Source organism: Spea bombifrons, chromosome 11 (assembly GCF_027358695.1).
Source record: "Spea bombifrons isolate aSpeBom1 chromosome 11, aSpeBom1.2.pri, whole genome shotgun sequence".
Taxonomy (NCBI): domain Eukaryota; kingdom Metazoa; phylum Chordata; class Amphibia; order Anura; family Pelobatidae; genus Spea; species Spea bombifrons.
The window spans coordinates 34,125,975-34,144,434 of record NC_071097.1 but is presented as its reverse complement, the minus strand read 5'-3'; the positions used below and the strand labels follow the sequence as shown (position 1 = coordinate 34,144,434).

General features: G+C 42.5%; 1 protein-coding gene across 1 annotated transcript; it reads right to left on the bottom strand.

Annotated features, from left to right (window-relative positions):
* Positions 1–1,243: 1,243 nt before the first annotated feature.
* LOC128468317 (ephrin type-B receptor 5-like) lies at positions 1,244–17,988 on the bottom strand (the record flags this gene model as incomplete). Its single annotated transcript, XM_053450008.1, has 16 exons — positions 1,244–1,908; positions 1,959–2,379; positions 2,505–2,660; positions 2,988–3,181; positions 3,269–3,418; positions 3,579–3,752; positions 5,481–5,728; positions 5,866–5,985; positions 7,119–7,174; positions 7,374–7,491; positions 8,685–8,844; positions 9,755–9,879; positions 10,522–10,854; positions 11,277–11,435; positions 16,839–17,547; positions 17,920–17,988. Coding segments are annotated over 15 exons (2,880 nt in total), but the record flags the coding sequence as incomplete, so codon positions are not given.
* Positions 17,989–18,460: the final 472 nt, after the last annotated feature.

Genomic DNA, 18,460 nt, shown 5'->3' with positions numbered 1-18,460 from the left:
CACTCCGGAATCTTCTGTTCTGATGTCAGCTTCCCAGTTTGTTGGTCGGCGGTAGTTGTTAGGAAGAGGCTGGCTGACGAGGGGGGGCTTTTTTGGTGATACTTTTCATATCATTCTCTTTCTGAATGACGGCAGTTGTTGAGTCCACATCGTTCATCCAGCTACCTGTCCCGACGGCAGAACCTCATATAAACAATTAGACGATAACTGACGTTAAATATTATTATAATATTAAATATCGGCAGTTATAGCACTTAAAGAACTCAAAGAACAAACTGGAGACTGAAATATAGGAAGAGAAGCAGAGAAGCCCGCAGAGTGAAAAGAGAGCCATGGGGGGGGGGGGGCGGTTAGTGCGTGGCTTTGTTTTATGTTACAGAACGTTCTGTGTCTGATCCTAACCTCTGTATAAAGACCCAGGACATCTGTTCTTCTCACCACGACCTCCTTCTTCTTTCCTATGTGGTTACTGTGTGAGCGACTTTCACATTCAGCACCTGCAAACATCAAAGCTGTATACGGTAATAATAACCCCCCCCGCGCTATATACAGTAATAACCCCCCGCGCTATATACAGTAATAACCCCCAGCGCTGTATACAGTAATATAACCCCCCGCGCTATATACAGTAATAACCCCCAGCGCTGTATACAGTAATATAACCCCCCCAGCACTGTATACAGTGATATAACCCCCAGCTCTGTATACAGTAATAACCCCCAGCGCTGTAACATTAATAACCTTCCTGCTGTATAATGAAGTATAGAACACATAGTGGCCCCTGGGTCCTCCTAATGAGGCAACCTCAAACATTTTATATACCCAGATGCCTCTTACAAATGCCTCCCTCATCCCAATACAGCATACCGATCGGAGGCTTTATGAGGGAGGAACACCTGCTAGAAGTATTCGTGGTTCATCGGAGAGTTCCGGGGAGATCGTGCTGTCCCCCCGTCTACGGTGTCCCGGCAATTCCCAACTCTGCCAGTAGGTGGAGCAGCAGTTGCAGGGAATGGATAAGGATAGCCATAGTGGGGGAAACAAATGTATAAAACATCCACACAGATCTAAAAAAGCATTATCCCTCCCCAAACACACCTCCTCGTAAACCTCGTAAACACTACATAATATTTGTAAAATCAGTTTCAGTGTTGCCATCTCCTGAACCTTATTTTGTTACATTAATCTTAAAACGTGACGCAGCCCAATGAGAACACTCGCAATGGAAGGCATATTCCTCTGATATATTTATTACACGGTCTCTTAAATCTACACCCGCTGCGATATTACTCCATCCGACGAGAATTGTAATTCACATCAACGCGTATAAGGAGGTGATACGTTTACAATGAGAAGACAATGTTCTTAAATACAAAACGTTTCACAATTGTCCCATGTGCTGAGTAAGAGAACGTATGAAAAACACAACATAACTGAACTTTAATAGAAATAGAAATTCTCCCGTGATATATTTGGGTTCTGAATCCGGAATCTTGCTGAATTATTCCGATTCCTGACCTGATCTCACCCAAAGGCCGTTGTTATGTCGAAGTAGTGTGATGAAAGCACAATGGTATGGTCCAAACATTCCGGTGGACACGATGGTAGTAGAACTTTTAAAACATTGCGACGGAACCACTTCGTATTGATAACCCCCCCCCCAATATCTCCTTATTGTTGTCCTAGAAATACTGGGGTACAAAGTAAAATATTCTTCTTCAGTGTATCACATTTAACAATTTAGAATTTCCTAATCTATATTCTGTCTCTAATTACCTCATAATCTGGTCTAACATTCCGCTGGTTTTCTACGGCGATACGACCACTTTTTACCAGAACCACCTATTATCAGGGCTGTTTTTAATGCGAAACAAAACGGGGCAGCTGTCCTCAGGGGGTCCACAGCGGCTGTCTCTTGGGCACTCTCAAAAGCCACTCGCTGGTGAATAAAATCTTACATGAAAGCCGAGGAATCATCAGATTGAGCCTCTGGCGGCAGGCATGACCGGGCTCATGGTAGCTGCCTACCCGAGGAGGCTTGCCCCCTGCCCCATTATCATTAAAGACAACCCTTCTCTTGATGTGACCCGAATTGTGTCCACATATTTATCTTTGTGACAATAAGCTTGAAACTGTATCCAGATACTGGTCTGCCTCCAGCTGCCATTATGCTACAATGTATCCTGATGGCGATGTTCTCGTGTGGGTCCATGTCTCCTAAACGGCACTGACGTATTCGTGAACGTCTTTTCATCTGCTCATTTGGTCCTTCAAACTTCCACGGGTTCCAAGGGCTGAAGATGAGCTTTCAAGAGCTGGATGTTGCTCATGATTTTCTTCTGGTGACCAGAAAGCGTGACCCCAATAAGTTGGATGTCTCTAAATCAGAGAAGAACATAAATGAACAGGGATGCGAGACGACGGAGACAGGAGAGTACGGCGGGCTAATTAGACAGAAGGGCAATTCTACAATAGAAAAAAAGAGTTTATATAAAGACTCTCACTCTGCGGTCAGACGTGAAATGATTTCCAGACTTGTGTATCCAGCCTTGTCGAAGTTCTCCTTATATTGCTCCATCTTGATCGCTTCCAGCCATTCGTGGGGTGAGGAGAGAGACGGGAGATCGGGGGGACAGTTGCTGAGCAATGGCTGCGATGGCCTGGCAAACGGATTAAAAATGATAAATAAGAAAGCAAAAGTCTTATAATTAATTAACATATAATAATAAAATAATAAAAGTAATAATAGAGTGTCTACAAAGAGACACAATTGACAAAATGGCCGTTGGGGAAAATTTATATTTTTGGGGCACGGTTGGCTCTATATGATCTAGATATGATGTACCTAGAACCCTGGCTGGGTTCTACACTTTTTGTCTATCTGATCTAGCTATGATATACCTAGAACCCTGCCTTTTTCTCCTATACGCTTAGAGTTCTGGTAGGATGCTTCTGTATGAGCGACGCTCGGCATAGCGAGACCTTACCTGGTACTTGAGACGCCCACTGTTTTTAGACAGTTCGGGTTCCGGATCATTCGATCCAAGGAGCTGACGATCTGTTCAAAACGTGGCCGCTGGGAGCGTTCACGCGCCCAGCAGTCTAACATTAGCAAGTGTAGGGCGCTGGGGCAATCTGGAGGAGGCGGGAGGCGGTAATCCTGTTCCAGAGCGTCCAAAACCTCAAAAAAGGGGGAAAATATACTCAAAAAAAGCAGATTTTTGGTTTACAATTTGAATAAAACTTTAATGATAACGACACGGCCCACCTCTTGGTTGCTCATGTCCCAATAAGGTCGCTCTCCGTATGATGTCACTTCCCACATGACTATGCCGTAACTCCACACGTCGCTCGCGCTTGAGAACTTGCGTTGTTGATGAGCCTCTGGAGACATCCAGCGCAAGGACAATTTCCCCCCCTGAGCAAATAGACAACGTAATCGTCGCAGTTTATGCGTGTCGACCGGTGTGACAAATATCAGCCAAAGTGCGTCACTCAACCATTGGCACTCAAACTCAATGAGTTCAGTAGAGATAGAAGAACATATAAGAGGAGAGCATCGTGAGAACTTCCCCCACCTCTCCGGGTCCATGAAGTCCGGATACTTTGCACACCAACTGCCCATTCACCAAGACGTTACGGGCCGCGAGGCAGCGATGGATATAACTCCTCTCTGACAGATACCGCATCCCGGACGCTACCCCTCGTAGCATGGAGACCATCTGTAGAGCCGAGAGGCCACCCTCATATTGCTAAATTGTAAAATGAGATCGAATATAACAAATATCTGAGTTTTGGGCATAAAACACTAAATAGCGAAAAAAACGACTAAAAGAAACAACTCCGCAAACACATGGTCTAATAAAGTGTTTTATAAAAGGGGGTATATTTTTTTTTCCTAATCCCTGACTGTCAATCTCACATAAATACTTGGTCTAGCATAATTACAATTTGATGATTTTAAACCCATTTGAAACCATCATCCCCTTGTTTAGACTAAAACACTGATATTTTAATAAATTGGTTCACTAAGACCTGAGTTGCGTCGCAAGTAGCAAAGGTTTGGTCGACAAATTAATTTTTAATTAAACTCTCAAAAGTGACAACTCCTTTTAAGGTTAATGATACCAAATTTCTGTATTTCTGATTAAATAAAGGAAAATGAGATACAAATTTAAAGCAAGTTCTGGAATTTCTACCTAAAACCTTGTAGCCGAATTTTGAATTTACTTCTTCTCAGGCTAAATTCTGCTGATTTTCCCCACATTCCTTATGGTCAATTTAACAGTAAATTGTTGTCTTATTGAAGCCCATTTTGGAATTTAATAGAACAGAAATATATTAAGTACTCAAATTAATTCATCTTTTCTACATATGATTGAAATAAAATTTGCAGAATGCGTTGCCTGATTTATCGACCAATTTACTAAAACGACGGACAACTTGTTTGTTGGGGAATCTGCAAATTGCATTAAATAAAAACGCTAAAAGTCTATTACATATCAAATAATGATTTTACTATTAAATGCAGCCAAACAGACAATTAATGAATACGGAATTGGAGGGATAGTAGAAGTATTATTAAACACTCATCTACAGACACCAGACAAGCCAGAAATCTCATGGTGCTGCCACAACCACAAGGGATTCTGGGTAGGCGCATGCAAATAAGGTTAACAATTATCACCTTTTGCCTCTATATCCACTTTATGCATTAAGGACGAAACAGTTGTCCATGAGCGGTGATCTGGCTGTTGCACCTCTTCCTGAGTTATGCCCAAAGGCTGTCCTGTACAGCAGGCAATTACTTTCAGGGGATCCATGTATAAAGCGGATATAGAGGCAAAGGTGATTATTGTTGACCTTATTTGCATGCGCCTACCCAGAATCCCTTGTGGTTGTGGCAGCACCATGAGATTTCTGAGGGAAAAACAAGCCTTCTGGTGTCTGTAGATGAGTGTATAATAATACTTCTACTACCCCTTAAATTTAAGTCGAATGGTTTTCCATCACCTTTACTCACCATAACTTATGTAATGGTATTTCTTAGCTACCCCAAGCCTCGAGCAGCGCAGCATCACTTTGATAAGTCCTATTAAGGATGAATTATCTGTTAATGAGCGGTGATCTGGCTATTGCATCTCTTATGTGAGTTTTGCCTAAAGGCTGTCTTGTACAGTTAATTACTTTCAAGGAATCCATGTATAAAGTGGATATAGAGGCAAAAGGTGATCATTGTTGACCTTATTTGCATGTGCCTACCCAGAATCCTTTGTAGTTGTGGCAGCACTGTGAGATTGTCTGTAGATGAGTGTTTAATAATGATTCTACTACCCCCTTAATTTTAAGCGGAAGGGTGTCCATCACCTTTACCCACCATAGCTTTTGGAACCATAAGAATTCAAATAAGGCAACATGGAAATCATTCTATGTTGTGGCTACACAAGTTATCTACCAGAGACCCCGCCATGCACGTTTACCCGTAGGTAGGCATCAAGTTCTCCGTGTTCCATGTGTTCAGTGAGAATCATGATGGGGCGACTCCGGGTCACAGCTCCTTCCAACCGGACAACGTTTGGGTGTTCGAATTGCCCCATGATGCTGGCCTCGCTCAGGAACTCTGCCCTCTCTTTATCTCCACTCCCAGAGCGCAGGGTACGGATACACACCGTCGTCTCTCTTTTACCCGGAAGGCAGAGACGACCCCGACAAATATCTCCGTACTCTCCTAAAGAAGACAAAGATAGCGGTAAGAACGTGACCACCTCAACTTTTGAAGGTATCAACATCATTGCATTCATTATACGGGAGGAATTAAATTAATTTTGCCCATTTTTCCCAAAACATTCAGGAAAAAGATCAGACCTGCGCCGGTCACTTCCTCGATCTTGACAAACGAGACGTCAATTTCGCGAGCGAACTCCCGCAAAGCCTCCGTGGGGTCCTCATACGTGGAGGGGTCGATGTAATATTTCACCCCTAAGCCTGGAGTCAATATGGATTAAATGTTATTTCAATTTGGACGTAGATGACATTATCTACAGATGACTACAACGGGGGGGGGGGGTTGGGGGTACACAAGAAAAGCAGTTTATACGCAGTGCCGTGTGTTTAAATGGTAATTATCTGGCTACAAGTAACTAAACACCAAATAGAAGATAAGACAAAGTAACATAAACACTTCATTTAATAAAACATGTATCCACATGGTGCTTCCAGAGTGCGGGAACCTGGAATTGATCTTAAACTTCCATGTGCCCGGTCTGACGAAGACCCAAAGGGTCGAAACGTACGTCACCATGTAATTCAGCAATAAATGGACATCTACTTATTCAAACGCAGCATCTTACAGGTTAACTTTCCATCTTAAAGCACCTTAATACCAGGGGGATTCATTTATGGGGGCTTATTCTTGATTTTTTATTAGGGTGCACATTTAACTATTTCATTACTTCTACAACTAAAACTGATTAAAATGTATCAAGAGGGGGAATGTTTGGATCAGAATATGGGCCAGAAATGGAGTGGAAAGTGAGGATGAGTAGAGCTACTTCTCCCTAATATCAGACGTCATCAAGCGTTGGCCCTTTATAATGCATAGTGATGTTTGGTTGAAACTGCAACTCTCCTGCAACCTGTCCTGCCAACCTACACGTTAGTGAATGAACTATAACTAAGCAATTCCAACAGTCTTGCCATTTAATTTATACTGATCTGGACATGAGATAAAATTATTTTAATTATTTTTAATTATTTTTAATTCTAATTATTTTTATTATTTATTTATTATTTTTTAGGTGATTTTTTTTCATTCAGCCTAATTGAATGTTGATGATTTTGAGGATAATCAGGTTTCTAAGCTCGTTCTGACTTCATATATAATTTAAGTGAACCAGTATACTTTCTTGGCTTTATCTTGCTAGCTTTATGTAATTTGACCCAAATGAAGACCCCTGGGATATAATATTTTTTTTTTAAATAATTTCGTAAACTAAGTAAGTCTAGTTCTCCGTCATTATTTATATTAATAAAAAAATAATAATAATAATGATTTCACATTTTTACATCTATGGGGGCTGTCATCATTTTATCCAGTAGGGTTACGTTGTCGCACTCACCGCGGGACGCTATATAATGCTGGAGTCTGTCTGTATAGGGGGTCTCTCGTCTTTTGCTATAAGCAAATAAAAATAAGACATAGTTACGCGTGGAAGAAAGAAGAGACGCCGTGACGGAGAAACTGTGAAGATGCGCTAATAGGGGATAAAGTGAAGGTATGATAGTCCAACAAAAACATCCATATTATACTGGAGAAAATCAGCCTCCCAGCAGAAGTGGTAGAGGGTAATTGGTTAAACAATGGGATAAGTAACCTTTTGAAAAGGAGGATTAGGACGAGTATAATGGATATCCCTGCGAAGGCCAAGGCACCGAGACAGGAGCCGACAATGAGGGACAGCTTATCCTGGGACCGCTCCGTTGTCTCCCCACCTAGAAAAAGAACAGTAACCGACACGTGTAAAGATATGTGACATGATTTAAGCGTGTGGAAGCGTGTGAGTTCAATAAATTCTCGATCAAAACAACTTTTCTAAGAGGTAATGGATATAAAAGCTTGTAGCGTAAACATCATAATCCCCCTACTGCATAAACTATAATACGATATTCTGTATTTAAGCATAATAAAAAACAATGTAAAAAAACGTAACTTTTTTTTTTCTGTAAATATTGTCAGTGATTAAAATAACAGATTATACATTTCTCTGCCAAAAATTTTTACATTTTACCATTCCTAAAATCAAAGCCCATGTAATTTTTTATTAAAATAAAATATAGATATTATGCAGAATAAAAATAGGTTTTCTTTTTTAAACCAGTTGTAGTTTTTGCCCCGTAATATAATGTTTTCAGGCAGCTGCATATCAGCCGTTTGTATGATTCTCGTTCTGTTATCTGATCCCCGATCTACTAAACCCCCCAACTCCTTATCATACTGCCTGTGGGGAACAATAGAATGGCTGGGTGTTAATCACTCAGTATAGTTTCTCTGTTTAATGAAAGTCTATGGAGGATCGGACTTCATTAGCATTGCCATAAAGCATCAGCTCAGTGTGGTGTTTGAGCCAGGAAAGTCACCAAAAATATCACATGACTGACAGCAACGGCGGCTCCAGGTCTGCAGATAAAGGGAGTTTATTGGAACAGAATGCGATAAAACCAGGTTTTTGTCCCCAACCAACATTACTGTATACAGCGCTGGGGGTTATATTACTGTATACAGCGCTGGGGGGGTTATATTACTGTATACAGCACTGGGGGTTATATTACTGTATACAGCGCTGGGGGGTTATTACTGTATACAGCGCTGGGGGTTATATTACTGTATACAGCGCTGGGGGGTTATATTACTGTATACAGCGCTGGGGGGTTATATTACTGTATAAAGTGCTGGGGGTTATATTACTGTATACAGCGCTGTGGGTTATATTACTGTATACAGCGCTGGGGGTTATATTACTGTATACAGCGCTGGGGGTTATATTACTGTATACAGCGCTGGGATTTGTTATAACGGATAACATCGTCGGCGGTCGGAGTGGATTCTCCGCTCGGTTGGGAATGATTCAGGTTTTAGTAATCGCTCTCCTGAGTGTCTGAGGTTTCCGTGGTGTTCGGGGACCTACCTCCCAGCGATGTTTGGAAATACATGTTCCCGCTGAAGGCTCCGTAGCCCCGCTCGGTTCTCGCTCTCACCTGGAAGGAATAAATCGCCCCGGGGTTCAGACCGCCAACTGTTGCAGTGTTAATTTCGCTTATCAGAAAGAGCGACTCTCCCTCGTCTGCCTGGGGGGTGAGAGTACCGGGATTAACCGGGAGATTTCAAACACTGATGCAGAAATATAGAAACATTGTATTAAATTGGAGTTTTGATAGAATGTATTTTCCTGGCAGCTTACTGTACTAATAAAACTGGATATTGGGGAAAAACATAAAAAAATATTGTTCCATTATATTTCCCACAGTCCTCACCAGAAAATGTATATTTATACTTTTAAACACATTTACCATTTTATAAAGACTGTTGTTCAAAAGTTTGGGGTCACTCAGCTGTTTTCATGGAAAACAAGGACATTTCTGGCTGTAACATAATTACAAAAGGGTTTCTAACCATCAATTAGACTTTTAAACTTAAACTTGGATCAGCGAACACAACGTGCCATTGGAACATAGGAGTGATGGGAGTGATAAAGGACCATTGGGACACAGGAGTGATGGGAGTGATAAAGGGCCAATGGAACACGGGAGTGATGGGAGTGATAAAGGGCCAATGGAACACGGGAGTGATGGGAGTGATAAAGGGCCAATGGAACACGGGAGTGATGGGGGTGATAAAGGGCCATTGGAACACGGGAGTGATGGGAGTGATAAAGGGCCATTGGAACACAGGAGTGATGGGAGTGATAAAGGGCCTCTGTACGCCTATAAAAAATCAGCAGTTTCCAGCTACAACAGTCATTTGCAGCATTAACCCCGTCTGTGTTGGATTTCTGATCCATTTCATGTTATGTTAATGGACAAAATCTGCTTTTCTTCCAAAAACAAGAACATTTGAACATATGTGATATTTGCTTTTAAGCAGGTGATGTGATAAAGTGTAAAGCTGGAGGGTATTGGATATGATTATCCAGAGGTCTGTGCAAACAGATGTTACACGTGTCGGATGAGACCGCGAGGCGCACGCGGTGGTTGATACCTTCTCCCGGTATCTCAGCTGGTAATCCAGGATCTTCCCGTTGGGTTGTTCCGGCTCCGGCCACGATAGCGTGATGCTCTGCGCGGAGCGGCTGACCTGGTGTATGATGGGAACAGCAGACGGGACTGAAAGGGAACGAGAGAGAGGAGAAAACGCAGCCGTGAGCGAAGCGAGGAGATAAAAATAGGATGTAGTCGGAGGGAATGAGAGCGAACATATTTTTCTATGTATCATAAAAACACATACAACGCAAACAAGGAGACGCCGCGTGCAGAACACTGTGACATGTGACCGGAGGGCTGGTGACGCTTGGCCGGAGCCGTCACGGTGAATTTGGGTCACCCCCATCACCGCCTCTTGCGAGACCCTCGCATCCAGCGCAGAGTAAGCGTCACAGAGACAAATTCAATTAGAACGCAGCGCCTCGGGGAGAGAGACATTTAAAAAGGCGGGAGGAGTGAAAGAATCCCAAATAAAGAGAAAACAAGGACAGGCGAACGCGCAGGGAAACAAAATATCCACAGATTGCATCGTATGTATTCTTAAAGGGGCCGTACGCCCACTGTCGTTATTGTTTAAAAAAAAAATTTGACATTTTTATTCATTTCTATAGAAAAATATATTTTTTCTTTATTTTCACTTAATTATCAGTAATTAAAAAAAAAAATTAATTAATAAAAAAATATTTTAATTATCATGTGGCAAGTTTTACGTGTTTTTGTTTGGAGTGTCAGGTACGTTACTTTGTCGCAGCCACCATTCCCTACCGGACTGACTGATACTGAGGTTGAGCGAGGCGTGCTTGGGCTGCTCCGGACTCATCTCGGACACCCGGTTGATGGCTTGAACCTCCACCGTATACACCACCCCCGGCAGTAACCCTGAGAGATGGACTCGGGTCTGAGTGATCCCGACTTGGCCCGGCCTGAACGTCACTCCGTCGGCGCAGCGCAGACACCGTCCGACCACGCATTCCTTGCATGCCACCGAGTACATGACTTCTTTCCGGCCTCCCAGGTCTTTTGGTGTCCTCCATGTGAGAGACACGGCTCCTGGGCCGGTTACTTCGTAATTTAGATCCCATGGAGCCGAAGGGGACCCTGGAAGAGAACCGATGGGGCATTATGAATATTGGAAGCGGCTAATACCCCAGCGACGCTGAAAAATGTATATCGAAAGACCTAGAATACGCATTTTTTGCCTTTAAAATGAATAAAAGATGAAACTGCTGAAGATGCTGCAGCTTGAACAAGAGTTGTATATTTAGGCGGTCTCTAGCAAGGTCATATTAGGTTCCCACCTCAGATTACTACAAATCAAGGAAGTCTACAAGATGGGGCCTCAGGACCCCTAACACCCTGGGCCTTGGAGCAATTGCCCCCCCTGGTTAATTTGGCCCCCGTCCCAGGGACACTGGAGTGCCCCTTTAATATCATAGTATTTAATAGCAATGGCCCTGAAAACATAGAGCTCCCCAGCACCCTTGCCTGATGCACTTGGGGGGGGTAGTCACATGACTCACCGGTGCACGGAGATTCTGGGGGCTCCTCGGGCATGCGGTAAAATCCCTTGTTACAGACGCAGCTAAGTGCCCCGGGGGTCGTTGTGTTGCTGTTGCTAGGACATGGATGACAGTGAGTGGTCGATGGTTCAGGGGAATTGTAGGTACCAGGAGGACACACTACAGAAAAAAAAGTTAAAAAAAAGGTTATCTTTAGAACTTTAGAGAAAAACAAAGTATACAAAGAAAAGTGAAACATTCTCTCGCTGAATTCTACCAGCATTAACCATTTGAAGGATTCCCAGCAATGAGTTACCAACCGAAGGAATTAGGTTTGGCTGAAATATTTATTTAACTCTCCTCAAGCTTGACAGTTACGTCTAATAAATATCACTACTAATGTATCCATGTTATTGTTCATTTTGTGTATTGTCAAATGAGAAATTCTATTGGTATTTTTGTTTTCTACTGTTTTTTAATAGTAGAATACAGGATTTGCTGGCGCTACATAAATAACACCAAAAAAAAGGGCAAGTTTCTTCCGCACAGAAGAACCAACAACCCCGAACCTATGTTTCAGCCTTCACGGCTTCATCAGTGGGGTGCAGTTGGCATTTCTCTGGGCACACGTGTGGAAGAAGCTACACGTCTGAACTCACCTTTACACTTGGATTGAACCCAAAAGATTCCTGAAGGGAGAAATCAAACACAATAATGGTTTGAGGACAACTGAACTGTAAACTCCCGGGCAGGGACAAACTGTAGGAGTCCAGACATGGACCTTCTTACTCAACTCTACCCAAAGCCTTACCCAATGGACTCCACTAATGACTCCAATGTAGGCCGAGACGGATGCCTGGGGTTGTTTGCTCTCTTGTACAATAGAAAATGTGTCTCTCCTTTTGGTTCTGGACTGCACCGGGGGCCGGATCAGACTGATAAGTCAATGGAGGGTCTCTCTCTTGGAGATGCCCATTTGAGATGCCCCCGAGTGATGACGCAACGTCGGACGGGTTACAAAGTGGCTGCCATGGCTGAGTTGCTTTGAAATATACTCGTATATAATTATTAGATGAATTATTTCTGCCACATCAATGATATTTTATTCTGGCTTTATTTATGGAGATTTTATTGCCCCGTATTAGTCCTGCACGTCGGTCAATCGCTGGTCTGACTTTCCAGATGACAACAATCCTAGTGTGCGGTTTGTAATCTGTTTTTTTTTTCTTCCCTTTTTTGCTTTTATTTTGATATATTGATGTAACAAAGACTGATTCAGGTTTGAGTCTCTACAGCAGAGCAGATGGGGGCCGAATGGGGCCGATCCGCCGTTACGCTACATAAATATCAGGAGGAATCCGTAAATTTGGCTTTAGGACTCAACGGGTTATACGCGATAGAATTCCTTAACAGCGCATGTTGCTCGAAACGTTCTAATTGATGCCGCTACTTGTCAGATCCACTCGTTACGGCAACAGCAATCCCGGAATGCGCAGGCACGGAGGGATTACTCGCTTCCAGTCGAGTGCCGCTCAGCACTTTTCTCTCAGTGTCAATGTGATTAACCAGCATCTGAAAACAGGGATTGTAAAAGCACCTCCGTCCGAACATCAGACTCGGCTGCGCACGCGGCTCGGCGATGCGTAATCGTCTTCTATTATTGAGCAGCTTCTAATTTCAAAAAACAGCAGAAACAGTTTGAGCGGAAAAAGCTATAAAGACGGGGGACCTCTTACCATCAGTGTTAAAGCTAACGTAACCTGCGCGGCGGCGCTTTCAGATACCTACCGACCACGGGGGACTTTTTGGACTGAGACGTTCTATTGTCTGCAATGGGAAGTAAGCCCTGGTCATAATTTATGACTCGAGGGTCGGAGGTTTATGTGTAATGTTACTTTACTGAGAGGGTGGTGGTTAAGTGGAACAGAAGCCCGGCAGAAGCCGTAGAGGCTAATACAGTGAGGGAATTTAAACAGGCATGCGATAGGCACGCGGCTCCTGAATCTAACGTGAGAGCGACGACTGATGAAGGTTTGAATGTTTAGATACAGAAAAACATCTGAGATGCTCACCAAGAACAGACGGCCGCTTCGTAGTCTGTCCTACGTGGAGCATCTCAAGGTTCAGCTCTCTCGTCCAGAAGCAAAAGGAAACCAACAACCCCAGGCACACTTTTCACTGGCCTTCAGTGGTCTCATGAGTGGCGGTCTGGTTGGTAGCCCTCTAGGCATGAGAGAGCAGGGAGGTCCACATCTCGACTCACTTTTAGACTTCTGGTGAACCCCAAGAGATCCATCAAGGGTCAAATATACAAAAAGATTCTATCCAAGAAGAGATAGCCACATCATACCCTAACGTGATCCCCTTCCAGGAACAAGTTTTAGCTCCCTTGTGCCGTCACAGAGAAGAAATGTCCATCTGCGTATCAGTCTGGTCCTCATTTGCCACGGTTTGGTTCTGGACTGCCGTTGGGGCAGGACCAGATTAAAATGTCGATGGGCCATTGGACAGGCTGTGAAGCACCTGCCTGTTCTTGGTGAGCCTCTTAGATCTTTTGTATGATATTTTACCCTTCTGGGGTCTCTTGGGGTTCACCTCAAGTGGAAAGGTGAGTCCAGACGTGGACCTCTTTGCTCGCTCATGTCTAGAAGGATATCAATCAAACCCCGCTGAGGAGACCACTGAAGGCAGAAATGTATATCTGGGGTATGTTGCGATGCAATGGTCCAAAGCGGGGACGCACTGTAGGACAGGCTATGAAGTATCTAATCATTTATCCCAAATATTTTACTTCTGCCCTTCTTCACCCGTTTAACATACGGTTATCTAGGAAGAACCAAATCTGCTCGTACCTCGCGGGTCTCTGACCTACTTTTATCAAAGAGAAACATGTTGTAGGCATTTTTTCTTCCCCTTTCGCTTAAGCGCTTGCCAAAACGGCCGCATTTTAAAACATTAGGAATAATTATGTAGATTAACCCCTTAATGACAAAGCCCGTACATGTACGGGCTCAAAATGCATTGTTTTCAATGGGTTTAGGGACTGGCCGTTGTCCTTAAGGGGTTAATATGTTTTTGTCTTGAAGGTAAATTTCACATGGAATTCTTAGCAAAATGTTACTGTGCAAACAACAACTGATGGCGTGATGGGGCAAGTCTTCTGGATTTATGTAACAAATTATCACGTCAACTTTATAGATTCAGGAGCCGTATGTCTATCCCATGCATGTTTAATACCCTCACTGTATTACCCTCTACCACTTCTGCTGGGAGGCTGTTCCACTTATCTACTACCATCTCAGTAAAGCTTTCTTACGATCCATCTAAGAGTATGTAACATTTTGTAACATTTAAATGCTCCTATCATATCTTTTCTCTCTTCTTTCATCCTAGTTGTAATATATATATATTTTTATTATTATTGTCTATTATTATTTATTATATATAATGTACAATATAAATAAAAATATTTTAAAATTCTATAAAATAATAATAAATGTTGCCTAACTCACCTCTCATCATGATGATTTAAATCCGGACCTGCAGTGGGATTCTATAATTCATGTGGATTAAATCTAAACCAAACAATAAAGTCTATGAAGTTTTTATAATTTTTTTCTAAACCTCCCCTCCTTTCTCCCCCCCCCCACAGGCCCTTTTCTCGGTGAGGAATGTGACATTTGAAGTTAATTTGCCTAAATTCTAGGTCACTTGGAAAATCCAGTGAAAGTCGTTCAAAGAAAGAGGAGAGCGATAGAGAACGTGTGAAAGTTATGAATACAAAATTGGCCAATATTTCACTTTTTATTCCCGAAGCGGAAGCAACGCGTTAGTATACATTGGAGCAGTAAAGAGTTTATGGGTGTAAGCAAAGTAGGACGTGGCTTTAGAAAACCGTATTTTAAACGTCTAAGAAGAGCAACATAGAGTAAAAATAATATCATTTATTTAATATGAATTTATTCAATTTAGCCTAATTATTTATGGAACTCATTAGTATGTTAATCAAATAAATCTTAGCAGCTCCCATGAAATCACATAAACTTTTCAGAAGCTTTTTTCAGCATCTATGGCAACAACCTATCAGTGCGTTGCTTTTGTGTCACATGACAATTAAGTGTTCCTGGCAAAATTATGAACAAGGCATCGTTTGTCGTGGTTTTCCAGCTCTGATGAAGACCCATTGCACGGGGCAGAAACCTTGGCCCTTGTTGTGGGCATTTACTATGCAATACGGACTTTGTCGACTCAATCTCTATCACTCGCCGCTCGATCTAAATTACATTTTCATGCTTATTGCGGGTTCTTTCTCCCACCTTCCTATTTACACGGCAATCACAGAGCCATTTAAATGTGCAATTTCATACGGCCTAGTGGTCTGCTTAAATATCATAACTATAAATTAAATAATAATAAAAATAATAATAATAAAAATAATAATAATAATAATAATAATAATAATAAATTGGAGAAAAGGAAACCCAATACAGGTCACTTTCCCCTACATAAGGATTAGCAATAGTGTAATTCCACAAATAGCCACCAGGGGGTCTGAGTAAAAAATGGAATTTAGACAGCACCGGCACAAAGTGCATCCGTTCTTTGCTCCATTAATGGGTTTTCTAAGTGGTTCTTTCTTGCTAAAGATTATATATAGATCGCATATACTGCGTGTGTCATGTATGTGTGTGTCGCACAGCAGCTGAAACCAAACTCCACAACCATTGCCGTGGAAACTGGTCAAAACCCGCAACGTATACATTATAGCGCCAACCTGTTACATTTGTATCAATCATTTATTGGATAGGAGAGATCCGCCATGTTCTTAGCTCGGCTTCTCCTAATAGTCCATGCCAAAGGCCAGAGATGCTGCGTAGAATGAAATGAATGCCAACGATACAACTCCAAAAGCATCAACCCACCCCGAAACAAAAAGATTCCAATTACAAATTACAATATTCCAGTATTTGTTCCTTCCACCTAAATAAAATAGAGATTATCACTAAAGGGATTTCAGGATTACACAGAAATAATCAGAGATAGATCTTTCTTGCTGAACGCTTCCAATTGTGAATGTTTTTTATGGCTAGCTAAAGAAAAAATGTTGTTTTGGCTTTTTTTGCCTGATTTTCTAGCATATCTTGTGGAACGGAAATAAATGTTAAAAATTAAATATTATTTATATGTGTTATATTTAAGTTCATTATTTTAATATCACTGGAAGCCTCTTTTGTTGGTGAAGTAAATCAGATGGCAGTTATCGCCTGATTAAATACACAGATTTCACCAGGCTGTTTTCATATACCTACATGTTTAGGTAAGCGGTATATGGAGTTTAAATGGAATATGGACATTATTTTTGGGTATGGTAAAAAATAAAATTGTGAACCATTGGGAAACACAACTTGCCTAACCTGGAAATCTAGACCATAAGGACGTTGATTGAGATTTTGGTCTCTCCAGTGTTGGCAGATACAGAGTTCCAACCATATTTGTTCAGGACTGGTAACAGTTTACTCAAACATGTTATAAGGTGAAAATGAATGACCAAGCCCTTAAACAGAGTTTTACAATCAACGTTACCTCGACACTCAGTTCCATCTTCATTTTCTTCTCTTCCTGGATTGCAGGTGCAGCTTCCACTGGAGACCATCCATTCTCCCTCCCCGCCACAGTGTAGACTAAGGCGAGTTGTGCCCTGTGGTTGGGCGCCTTCAACACAGCTCCCGGTGGCTTCCGCCAAAGATGCTGCTCCTTCCCCGCTCGAAGGAGTCTCTGGGAAATAGGCCAGGCTCCTCACCTCGGCCGGACACTTATAGAAATACACTTTCACCCCGGCCAACGAGAGACAAGCACCCGAGTCCACAAACGCCATGTAGAATCCATTCTTGTTCACCGGCCCGAAGTCTAAAGTTCTTTCGTCCATCCGAGGGCCCTGCCCTCCTTTTGCTGGATCCCTTGTGAACGTTTTGCCTGGTCCTATAGTATCCACCTTAACCCATGAATCCTCAGTCCACCCCAGTTCTTCTGGTTCCATCGGTCTGTCCACCTGGCGATAATAAAGCGTAAATGTCTCTCGGCAAGCCAGGTGGCGTCTCCTCGGTGGTGGCCGAAGGCTAGCGCAGTCCCGTACAGAAAAGCGCAATTTAGTAAACACCCTCTGGGCGCTTTGACTTGGAATGTAGCCGGTCCGGAGCCAATTAGTCCGGTTAGAGAGCTGCCCATATGAATTACATACTTCGTAAGTTCGCAAGAGCCGTCGGTTCCCGTCCAAAACACTGACTTCATCCCACTACAGAAGAAGCGAGAAGAGAAACAGGTCTTAAAGGTTATGGTTTTACTTCTTTTGTGACAAGAACTTTGGCTGTGTCAATAGAACTTGGCTTCCAAACCCTTTACTAGATACAACCACATCTTCTTTACATGGAACCAGAAGGTTCTAATCTATTGCAGAGACATCTACCTTCCTAATAAATCCAGTTATCACACCAAGCAGGGCGATGGATACACCTGGGACATTGCTAATAATACTTGGCCCATATTCATTTAATTTAAATCAAATACACACCAGATACAATGTAGAGGATCCCCAAATCATATGGGGCAGTCGAGAAGCATTCTGCGCTATTCAAAGGAGATAATGAAAAAATAATAGGTAACTCACCCCTCCCTCGGGGTAGGTGGACCAACCAATCTCAGAGGTTTCCTGAGTTGTATCAAGAAGTATTTCTGTTAAAAAAAAGATAAATTAGAATTCTCGTTATGTTATTACTGCTGTTTTTTTTTAATATTATGCTTTATTTTCTTCATCAATGCCAAGAACACCTTAAAAGTTGAATTTTCTGATAATAACGTAATAACAGAGTTTTCCCCCTTGGTAAATCAGGGTCCAAGACCATGTGGAGGTCTCCTGAGATTGCCAGAGGTCAAAGGTAGCACTTTTTGATAGGAGTGGGGCAAGCCGGACAGTCCTGTGACCGGAGTAGAACTGAACCCAATACCCTGGACTGTGTTCATGACATGCCTGCCATGTAAAAAAGATTCTTCGCGTGTTTCTGTAGGGACAATTTATTGAAGAAGGAGTTTGAGTAGGCTAAGGCTTCAATCCAGTTTTGGTAAGTTGGCCTGAGCCCGGCAATGCAGGTGAGCCAATGGTGGCTTGTGAGGCTAAAGCTCTTGGGGACCGGTGGATGTGTCCACTGCTT